Source organism: Euprymna scolopes, chromosome 44 (assembly GCF_053919585.1).
Source record: "Euprymna scolopes isolate OS-2025 chromosome 44, ASM5391958v1, whole genome shotgun sequence".
Classification (NCBI taxonomy): Eukaryota; Metazoa; Mollusca; class Cephalopoda; order Sepiida; family Sepiolidae; genus Euprymna; species Euprymna scolopes.
The window spans coordinates 47,539,062-47,550,452 of record NC_136525.1 but is presented as its reverse complement, the minus strand read 5'-3'; the positions used below and the strand labels follow the sequence as shown (position 1 = coordinate 47,550,452).

The 11,391-nt window shown below is 31.7% G+C and overlaps 1 protein-coding gene across 4 annotated transcripts in view; it reads left to right on the top strand.

Annotated features, from left to right (window-relative positions):
• The window catches only part of LOC145268835 (uncharacterized), a 1,065,816-nt gene that overhangs the window by 576,861 nt on the left and 477,564 nt on the right, over positions 1-11,391 (top strand). For all 4 annotated transcript variants that reach the window (XM_080124499.1, XM_080124501.1, XM_080124498.1 and 1 more), the window contains 4 exons: positions 319-455; positions 2,322-2,531; positions 7,877-8,109; positions 8,710-8,867. In XM_080124499.1, coding sequence (XP_079980625.1) covers positions 319-455; positions 2,322-2,531; positions 7,877-8,109; positions 8,710-8,867 — 738 coding nt within the window. The remainder of the gene's footprint in view (positions 1-318; positions 456-2,321; positions 2,532-7,876; positions 8,110-8,709; positions 8,868-11,391) is intronic.

The window sequence follows — 11,391 nt, the reverse complement described above, 5'->3', positions numbered from 1 at the left end:
TATATATATATATATATATATATATATATATATATATATATATATATGCATGCATTCTCTAACAATATCAGAAATAAGTAAGATTGCGTTGTATGGAAAACTCAGGTTTGTGATTATGTAAAATCGAATTGTATAACAATTTTGAAAATTATGTAAAAATGTTAAACTGTTCGAAACCTATTCTGGTAGTCTGGGTTTTGTTTTGCACTGATATTAATAAGTAAGAATGAAGAAATATAGAAAAAGAAAAAAAATACTAGAATTAATACATATTTAAATTGGTCATATTTTGATTATGAACTCTTTTTTTTTTCCAAGCCACGAATAAATTTGTTTTAAGTGAATTTATGAACTCAATGGAAATCCTGAAGTTGTTTAGATTGGTTGAGAAAACTCCCCAATTTGTCAAAGTTGTTCTGGAAACACTTCAACGTTGGAACAAAAATCAAGCAAAGGTCAGACATTTTACGTATTCGAATTTCTCTGTTTTTTTATTTATGCATGACATGTTTTCTTCCCTGGAAATTTTATTTATAAAATGTTCGGTACTTGTACAGTTTAGTCAAGACATTAAAAAATAAAAATACCGAAAAAAGTTTAAATTGTATGTATCCGTTATAGAATGAAGTTCTCCGAAAAAAATTTCACTTAATTTCATCAAGTAGTTTTTTTGTTTTTTTTTTACAGCGGAAAAACACGTTTTTATGAGAGCGCGTTGAAGGCGGCCATCTTGGATTTTTTAAAAAATTTGTTTGAATTTTAGAAATGCCAAAGAGAGATAACTCCAGTTAAAGCGCTGACACCCCTTCCCATCTTTAATACTAGCCTTTTTTCCTAAAAATCGAACATTTTGCTCGGTATGATAACAAATTGTTTTTTCGCTGTGAAAAAAAACAACTTGATGAAATTAAGTGAAATATTTTTCGGAGAACTTCGTCCCATAACGTATACATACAATTTAAACTTTTTTTCGATATTTTCATTTTTTAATGTCTTGACTAAACTGTAAAAGTACCAAATGTTCTTTAGAACATAAGCGGCTGAAGCTTTGAAAGTGAACAACAAAAACTTCATACATAATTGGACTATTAATCGTGTCTGTCTTTTTTCCAATTCCACCGTTAAAAGTTATTAAGTCTTTACAATTATAAAAAATTGTTGATAATTAGTACTAACTTCAATGTACTTTTTAATTCTCGTATAAAACTGTATTCAGATATATTACATTTTATCAATAACGTAAGCGGCTGAAGCCATAAAGGTAGATAGAGATAAACGACTATTTATTATTTTTATTCAATTTCTATAAACAAATTTCATATATAATTTCACTATTCATTGTGTTTTCTGTCTTTATTCTCTCTCTCTCTCTCTCTCTCTCTCTCTCTCTATATATATATATATATATATATATATATATATATATATATATATATATATATATATATATATATATATTGCTACATCAAAAATTTATTAAGAACGTAAGCGACTAAAGCTATAAATGGGAATAGCGAAAAATGGCTATTATGTATTATCTTTATTCATTTATTTATCTGCAAACCTTATACATAATTTGACTATTGGCTGTGTCTGTCATCTTTTTCCAATTTCACTATCAAAAATTATTAAGTATTTTTGTTTACACGGCACAATCACGTTGACACACCGGTTCTCGCAAGATCAGCGAAGTAACGTTGAGCCTGGCCAGTACCTGATGAGTGACCATTTGGGAAATATATCGCTGTATGTACCGTGAGGTAAAATACCAGGTTGAGAAACTGGCGCGGTCTATCCGTCTCTCGAAGGTAGACGGGGCTCTCTTAAGCCATGATAGGCACCCCATCTAGTGATGGCATCACGATAAAAACTAATCTTGATAGCCTAGCGACGCATCAAGTATTCAGCTAGCGTCAAGATTTGAATTACACTACAAACTCGTGTACTGAGTTCAATCTCGGTTGCGGCCGCGCTGGATTCTTGTTAATTTTTTTTACAAAGCCAATATATTCAAATGTGTTAATTCTCTACTTGCTAATTTATTGATAACGTAAGCAGCTGTCGCTTTAATATTCTTTTTAATTCTCTTACAAAACAATATACAAATGTATTAATTATATTTTATTAAGAACGTAAGCGACTGAAGCTATGAAGATGAATAGCGATAAATGATTTGTTATTTATTTTGCGTAATTTGATTATTGATTGCAACTTGCTGTCTTTTTTTTGGTCTAATTTCAGTATCAAAAGTTGTTGCATGGAGACTTGATACATAATTTAAATATTGATTGTATTTTTCTCTCTTCTTTCTCTAATTTCAGTACCAAAAGTTGTTAGGTGAAGTCGAATGGAACAAGATCTGTTTGAATAGTTCTTTGTTTCAGGAAATCTTTGCAACAGATGTTTTGGGAAGTAAAGCAGGCGACTTTCAAACTCTCATTTGTTCCAGTGCTTCATTAAAAGAATTCTTCACCAAAAATTGGATGGACGCATTTTCAAGTATTGATGGACTTGCAACTTTTATTCAAAACGTGAGTCACCTTTTTTTAATGCATTTCCTTCCTTCAATTCTTTTTTCTTTTTTAACAAAATGAGAGTATTTACTTTCTACAATTCTTCTGACGGACCGTCTTTTTAAAAATCTACCAAAAATCAGGTAATTATCCAATCAATACGAAATTTTCAGCGATTATTAAGAGAAGAATGAACTTTATAACAGTGTACTTATTTTTCATAAACAATATTTATATATATTTTTTTGTTGCTTACAACCCCCCTTGTTTTGATGGGGTTCCAAATATGCTTAAAATAATCATCTGAAACTGAACAAAACATTATGTTGTAAGGGATGGGATTATAGATTTAAAAAAAAAAAAAAAAACCTGATGAACCGGCGACTTTTATTCAAAACGTGAGTTACCATTTTTCAATATATTTCTTTCCACTTTATTTTTCTATTATCTTTTTACAAAATTAGTTTCTACAATACTTATAAATTCGAATTCCTTTTAATCAAATTACTTCTAATTTCTCCTTTCTCTTTCTATCTCCCCCACTTCCTGAATGGTTTACTAACTTAAAATGTACCAAACATGGATACTGTGACCCTCCCCCCCCTCTTTCCGTTGCAAAACTCATTCATTTTCTGCAGGACAGAGAACAAAAACGATAAAACCTACTATAAAACGATCAAAGCAGTCACAGAAAACTATTTTCTCTCGTGAATCAATGCCCCCCCCCATTTGAGTTCTCCGGTCATATCAGCTAACAGGGCGCATTGATTCATCTGCTGCCTAAAAAGTCTTGAGGGAACGTCAGTGAGTCAGAGCCGGACCTCCAGCCTAGCAACACCTATCCTCTCTCGTCCCCTGTCCAACGGACATCTCGCTATAGCATCGACGGTCTCGATTTGAGGCAACTGCTATCCAGCTGGGGACGACACGATACTGACTGACCGACGACGACCTTAAAAGAACTTTTTTCTTTCTTTCCTTTTAGCAGCCTGACCTGCCAGTTCCTGCTACGAATAAAATATTCTTCGTTGTTACTGTTAAAAAGAAGTTTGTTATTTCTTTTGTGTCTTGTCCTTTAAGCATAATTTATTAGGAAGGTAAAACCAATTACCTTCTTCTAAACTACAAACTAGTGATTGAAGATACAAAAAGCTTGAAGAATAAAAACCTTCTACAAAATAATTAAATGCAACATGAACACTATTTCTGAAATGACTAGATTTGCCATTAAATAACCCGAAAAGGGTTGATATGCCGTAAAATAAAACAATCAAACCAAACCTATTTTATTAAAAACGTAAGCGGCTGAAGCTATGAAGATGAATAAGGATGAATGGTTATTATTTATTATTTTACTTTATTTTAATATTGATTGTATTTTTCTCTCTTCTTTTTAACAGTAAATAGCTTTTATTTATTTATCTTTCTGCAAACTTTAGGAACGTAAGCGGCTGAAGTTTTAATATTCCTTTTAATTCTCTAATCAAACTCTATTCAAATGTATTAACTGTATTTTATTACGAGCGTAAGCGGCTGAAGTTTTAATATTCCTTTTAATTCTCTAATCAAACTCTATTCAAATGTATTAACTGTATTTTATTACGAGCGTAAGCGGCTGAAGTTTTAATATTCCTTTTAATTCTCTAATCAAACTCTATTCAAATGTATTAACTGTATTTTATTACGAGCGTAAGCGGCTGAAGTTTTAATATTCCTTTTAATTCTCTAATCAAACTCTATTCAAATGTATTAACTGTATTTTATTACGAGCGTAAGCGGCTGAAGTTTTAATATTCCTTTTAATTCTCTAATCAAACTCTATTCAAATGTATTAACTGTATTTTATTACGAGCGTAAGCGGCTGAAGTTTTAATATTCCTTTTAATTCTCTAATCAAACTCTATTCAAATGTACTAATTGTGTCAAGGGTGTGAGTTCCATATAAAAACGTTGATTTAATTTGAATAAAATAAAATAACGCATCAAGTGCGCCTGAAAGCCAAATCACAACGTAACATCAGGAAAATAAACAAATATTTTACTCATTTGAAATTTATAATTTAAATATATTTCAGAGCTAAACTCCATCCTCAGTATGTTGTTTTCTTTCTTTTTTTTTCTTTTCTTTTCTTCTTTCTTGCCATGTTGTAAAGTTGGGGAAAGAAAAGTAAAGAGCCGCGCGTTGTATCTCAGCAGTTGTATTTTGAAATGTTTGAACTGTGTGTAGGCAACGCGAGAATAACGTTACGCATGCGAGTTCCATTATAGAAACGTTGATTTAATTTGAATAAAATAAAATACGCATCAAGTGCGCTTGAAAGCCAAATCACAACGTAATATTAGGAAAATAAACAAATATTTATATATATAAGTAAATAATTTGGAGTAGAATCCAATCATAATAGTGCTTTTAACAGTGAAGACGCAGCTTCATAACTTGTATATAATCTCTAGATGCAGTTTATAATTTTTTTTTTTTTTTTTTACAGCAGAGGTACCCTATCCATCCCATCCATAGCTTTTGTATCTAGCGGTTGTATTTTGAAATGTTTGAACTGTGCGTAGGCAACGCGAGAATAACGTCAAGGATGAGAGTTCATATAGAAACGTTGATTTAATTTGAATAAAATAAAATGAGCATCAAGTGCGCTTGAAAGCCAAATCACAACGTAATATTAGGAAATAAACAAATATTTTACTTGTTTGAAATTTATCACAAATATATTTCGGAGCTCAACTCCATCCTCAGTATGTTGAGTAATATTTAAAATTTGGACTTTGTCGATGAAGAAATATTTAATGCAATTGTAAGTGGTTAATTAATTTCAATAATTAAAGTATAGATAAAAAAGACTTTTTACATTTCAACTTGCCGACATATTTCTATACGCCTTATTCATCCAAACAAAGATTTTACTCGCTATAAACCATTTTTGGTGTATGATTACTATTTTTTGTTAATTTCAGTGTTATGTGACTAGTAGTTTAAGAGTTTATCGGTTAAATATTTTCACAGACACACATATATATACATTTATCTACTGTTTTAATAAAAAAAAAACACTCGTCTATTTGAAACCACTATGAATAATTTCCCCTCTTTATCTGTGCCTAAACCTAAACGTAAATTCCATAAACAAAGCTTCTTTCTCAGAACTGCATGCCAGTAGAACTCTGTTTCGCTAGTCTTCTTCCCCGCTGACTACAATATAGTCATTTTCGAGTATAACGTAAAAATGTGCTTGATGAGCCGTCCCCTTATGTAATCCAATTTACTAAAATACTAGAGTGGTCTCCGGGCCTTGATAAGAGGTGACTCCTTTGTAAACAAAAAAACACAAAAGTATTCGTGGGCAAGAGAGAAAGAGAGTGGAAAAGAAAGAGAGAGACAGAGAGAGGGGGATATACAGATAAAAAAGGCAAAACTAAACAATGAATAACCAAGCAAAAAGAAAAAATGCGGAAATAATCTTTTAATTTTACCTGTTTATCAATATCGATAAACCAAAGAAATAAAAGGTGCTTACTATAAATCTTAATTGTAAAAACACTAGGGAGAGAGAAACTTGTTGGTTGATAATTAGTTAATTAATAATTAAGGAATAACCAAAAGTCACAGGAAGCAAGGTCTGGATAATAGGGAGGGTGAGAAACTGTCTAGATGCCCATCTTGGTCAAATAGTTTGTGACAAGAATGGGGTGTGGGCTAGTGAATTGGGACAAACTTTGTGTAAATCTTCCGCATCTTCAGTTCCTAACGAATAATTATGTACAGTTCCCATACTAACATCAAACTGAGCACTTATTGTCTTATTGCACGAAATAATCCATGAAATTCTTTATTTGGCCAATCAAGTCTGATGTTCTGACTTCCTTACTCCTCGCACACCTCTCATCATCTCTCACATCCCCCTGCCTTCCTTGAATCTCTTACGCTACTCAAAAACTGATGCAAAAGAGAAATAATATTGATGATAACAATAGTGAAAAGAGAAATATATAATCTTTTAATTTTACCTGTTAATTAATATCGATAAACCAAAGAAATAAAAGGTGCTTACTATAAATCTAAATTGTAAAAACACTAGGGAGAGAGAAACTTGTTGGTTGATAATTAGTTAATTATTTAATTATGAATAAAATAAAAACATACTTTGTTTGTTTTAAATAAGATACACAGTGGAAGTCATACCGATGTTGACAAAAGAAAATCAATTAACACGTAGCCATGTTTTAGTTTTAACACGAAAAGGGTTAGTACATGTAAACAAAGAGAAGTTACACGAAAAATAGCTTATTGTAATTGAAAAAATAAGAATAAATCTGAAACCGTCAAAGGGAGACAACTTTTACAACTTTAAAACATTATCAGCTAAAATATCTGTCGATATTAATAATTTTTAACAATACTATTTCTTTCCCCTACATTCTTCAGAAAGATTTTTATAGTTCCTATTTTTTTTTTCTGATGCAGCGCGATAAGAAATATGCTGGTGCAATTTTAAATTATGAATAAATTGTTTTTCTAATTACGGTCTACCTTCAATAATTTTCCAAATTTTTTCTGTATGTGCGCTTTTATTGATAGTACACGCATGAAACTATAGTCCCCTTCGAAGTAATCTCCTCCGGCTGCAATGCACTTTTTGCACCGTTCCAACAACTTCTGGAAGGGCCCCTATGGAAGTCCTCTTGTGTGAGCATGTCACAGCTTTTTTCATCTCCTCAATTTTCTCATAACGACAGCCTGAGCTTAAGGAATAACCAAAAGTCACAGGAAGCAAGGTCTCTGTAATAGGAAGGGTGAGAAACTGTCTAGATGCCCATCTCAGTCAAATAGTTTGTGACAAGAATGGGGTGTGGACTAGTGAATTGGGACAAACTTTGTGTAAATCTTCCGCATCTTCAGTTCCTAATGAATAATTGTGTGTACAGTTCCCACACTGACATCAAACTGTGCACTTATTATCTTATTGCACGAAATAATCCATGAAATTCTTTATTTGGCCAATCAAGTTTGATGTTCTGACTTCCTTACTCCTCTCTCATCATCCTTTACATCCCCCTGAATCTCTTACGCCACTCAAAAACTGATGCAAAAGAGAAATAATATTGATGATAACAATAATGAAAAGAGAAATAACACTGATAAGGACAATAGTAAAAATGGAAATAATGGTAATAAGGACAATAGTCCAAATAGAAATAATGGTAATAAGGACAATAGTCAAAATAGAAATAATGCTGAGGGGGACAATAGTGAAAAGAGAAATCTTGATAAAACAATGTCCGAAAGAGAAATATATCTTAAGACAGTTGTCTAAAAATACAATGACAATTTATATTTTTTTATTCTTTTTCAGATTGAAAAGCTGTACGACCCGAATTTTTCACTGGATTCAGTGAAGCTGAATTTTACCAGCATTATCTTGGAGGAAGCTGAAATTCAAGAATTAATTTCCACCTTGGTTATGAATCCTCCTGTCTTTGAGACTGGAATTGGTAATAATTGGTTAAATGCATCTTCATACAAGAAAGACATTGAACGGTTCTTGGTGGCTTTAGAACAAAATCAAATCGACTTTACAAATTCAAGGTAAGAAAATGAAATTTATTTCCTTGTCTCTGGAGTTCCTTAGAATATTTTTCATTTATTGAAACTTATTCTAAATATATACTTAATATGAATACAAATGGTATATTAGAAATGTAAGATAAGACGAAAAAGTGATAACTGCAGTGTGGAACGGTAAAATTGTCTCCCTACAAAAGACGACATGATTCCATTTCCGTTTGATGAAAATCAGGGTTTTTTTGAGGGGGTGTTTTTTTTTGCAGACTATCTACTAGTTGGTCAGTTGTGTAAAAAAAACTAATAGTGATAGGAGCCTTTTATCAGATTTGAAAGTGGCACAATGGTCAACTAGTGAGATTCCATATATTCTTTAGTGATAGGAAAACTTATTCTAAGTAGATATGTAATGCGTATATTTTATTTTATTTCATAACGGGATCTTTATAATTATACGTTAACGAAATTTGATGAAGAATTACGATTTGAAAAACAAGAAAAATATTCTACTGCCCAGAATTACTATACATTACTGTGTATATAAGTTATTGAAATTTATGTATAACACTCCCTAATGAAAAATTCATGTTTTTACTTATATATGTCTATTCTGTCTCTTTGTAGCATGGCAGAATTGCTTAAAGACATTGGAGGAATTTTGGATGAAACTCTGAACAGTTTACCATTTGGAAATAATTCCGGACTGGCTGAAATAAAGCGCACTCTTCTCGAGCAAATGTATACAAATAGATTGTTAAAATTGCATTTACAAAAAATCAGAGGTAAGTAATCTTATAATTTATAAATTGAATTCTGAATATTATTGAGCCGGATAGAATATGGAATCTATGAAATTGATTGAAATTTAAAGATTTTATTATATTGTCAAAATTGTATTTACAAAACTCAGAACTAACTAATCTTATAATTTACAAGCGGGCCCAAAGAAATTCCTGCTCACATCTCTGAATTTCACCTAAGTTCTATATAAATATTGAAAAGGATAGAATGTGTAGTCTATAAAATTGATTGGAATATCAATTTTTATTAGATTATTATATTTTATTTACAAATATCAGAGATGAGTAATATTCAAATCCATCTATATATATAAAAGTGAAAATGTATGTATTTGTGTTTGTATGTCTGCAAAAATTCACTTGATCTCATATGAAAGCCCCATCCTTCGCCCGACAAATATCGAAAAATTGTCCAAAAACGTTTGGGTTCGAATCGTTGTGTGAGATGTCTTCTTTTTTCTTTTCGATTTTTAAAATTTTAATATTGAAGCAATTTCAAATTTCAAATTCAAGCCATTTTTCACGTAACGTTCGTTTTTCTGTTTTTTTTTTTTTACTTTGCTTATTCTTAGGTTTTCATTAACACCCCCAACTCTCCACCGACCACACACCCAAAAACATCCGGCCAACGCCGGGTACCCACCGATTTAAAAAAATTTTAATATTGAAACAGGCTTATTTAAGCCAGTTTTCACGTGTTTTTTTTATTTTTTTGTTTTTATTTTTCAGATTTTTTAAAGAGGTTTTAATATTCGTTTTTCTGTTTTCTTTTTGTTTTTCCTCTGTTTTCTTTTTGTTTTTCCGATTTTTACATTTAACATCGTTCGTTTGCCTTACGTTAGTGTTTTTGTGTCTTTTTTTTTTCAATGTTTTGATTACCAACCCCCACCACCCGGGTACCCCCCCCCCGCTTTTTTTTTTTGCAGATAAATTTTAACGTTCGTTTTTCTGTTCTCTTTTTTGTTTTTTTACTTCGCTTATTTTTAGGTTTTGATTAACACCCCCATCCCCACCCAAGCATGCACACACACACACACACACACACCTCCAAATACTCGGGCAACGCCGGGTATCCCCCCCCGCTAGTAAAATATAAATATTAAAAAGGGTAAAATATGTAATCTATGAAATTGATTGGTATTTTAATTTTTATTAGATTATAAAAGATGTAAGTGAAGTACAATTTCTATTTTTGAAGTAGTGAAAAAACTCATCTCTCTTCTACAAATATCATCTAACCTATGAAAAGTTCAAGCCTCTATTACATTGTTTGATTAAGATAAAACATGAATTATGTCCCGATTTTTTATTATTACCTGTATCAATATTTGCTTTAAAAAGTTTTATTTGTTAACATTGAGCAGTTTTGTCTCACAAGCATAAGCACGCAAAATCAATACATGAAAAATAAATCTATAATATAAATCTCACCTGTCTGTTTAAATGTATGTACGTATGTATGTTTGTATGTCTGCCTAACACTTTCGATAGAGGGGACGGATTTTCACGAGATTAGTATCATTTTGAAACTCCACGTCTAGGACTACAAATATCGAAAAATTGGCCAAAAACATAAATTCCTTCACTGTCAGCTGGGCATTTTCTACAAGGAGGGGGTCGATTTTTGCGGGCCATTTTTTGCGAGTCATCGTATCGGTTCGATTGACTTTGCCTAATTTTAACGTTCTGAACTTTCGGTCACATCATGATGTAGGGGTAGAACGTCAGATTTTTTTTCACTTTCTTTTCCGCCTTCGCGTCACGGGTTTGAGCCTGTCTGCTTACTACCACTTTTTTTTTTCAACACGCACCTCCAAACACCCGGGCAGCGCCGAGCACCCAGGCTAGTACAAAAATATAGGGTAAATATAAAACGTTAAGTATATCAGGAATTAAAGTTTTGCTTTTACCCATCATCTTTTGATGTGAATGTCATTTTTACTTTATTTCAAATCATGAGCAAATTTTGTTCTGAGTGAATTCATTAATGTTGTCTGGGAAGTTCAAGCTTGTGTTTATTTGAAATAGAATTGGGTAAAAGAAAAACTATATGGTCCACCCCTCCCCAACTGATGCCTTTCTCATGTATTTGAATAAACGGTAATGAAGCAACTTTAGTAAAAACCCTATAACCACGACAAGATATTGCTTCTGTATAAGATTTTTTTTTTAGTTTTTTTTAATTCAGGATGTTAAATTATTTTTTTAGGGGGGCGGGGTCACATTAGTTATTTTTTTGTTATTTTATTGATATGAAGTAAATGAACCAAAACATATAAAATAATCACGCATTAAAGTACAAAACAAAGTGATTACCAAATTAAGCACTCAACTGCATTGCTGGTTGAGAGAAATCTGTCTTTGAAAACCACTGATGTACTGTCGTAGCAAATTGCCATGGATTGTAGGGTGAAGAACATTTTCCCATCCGTGTGATAAGTAGGGCTATGACAACAGAATATTCTTATCCGAATTTTATATACATATTTTACGAATTATTAACCCG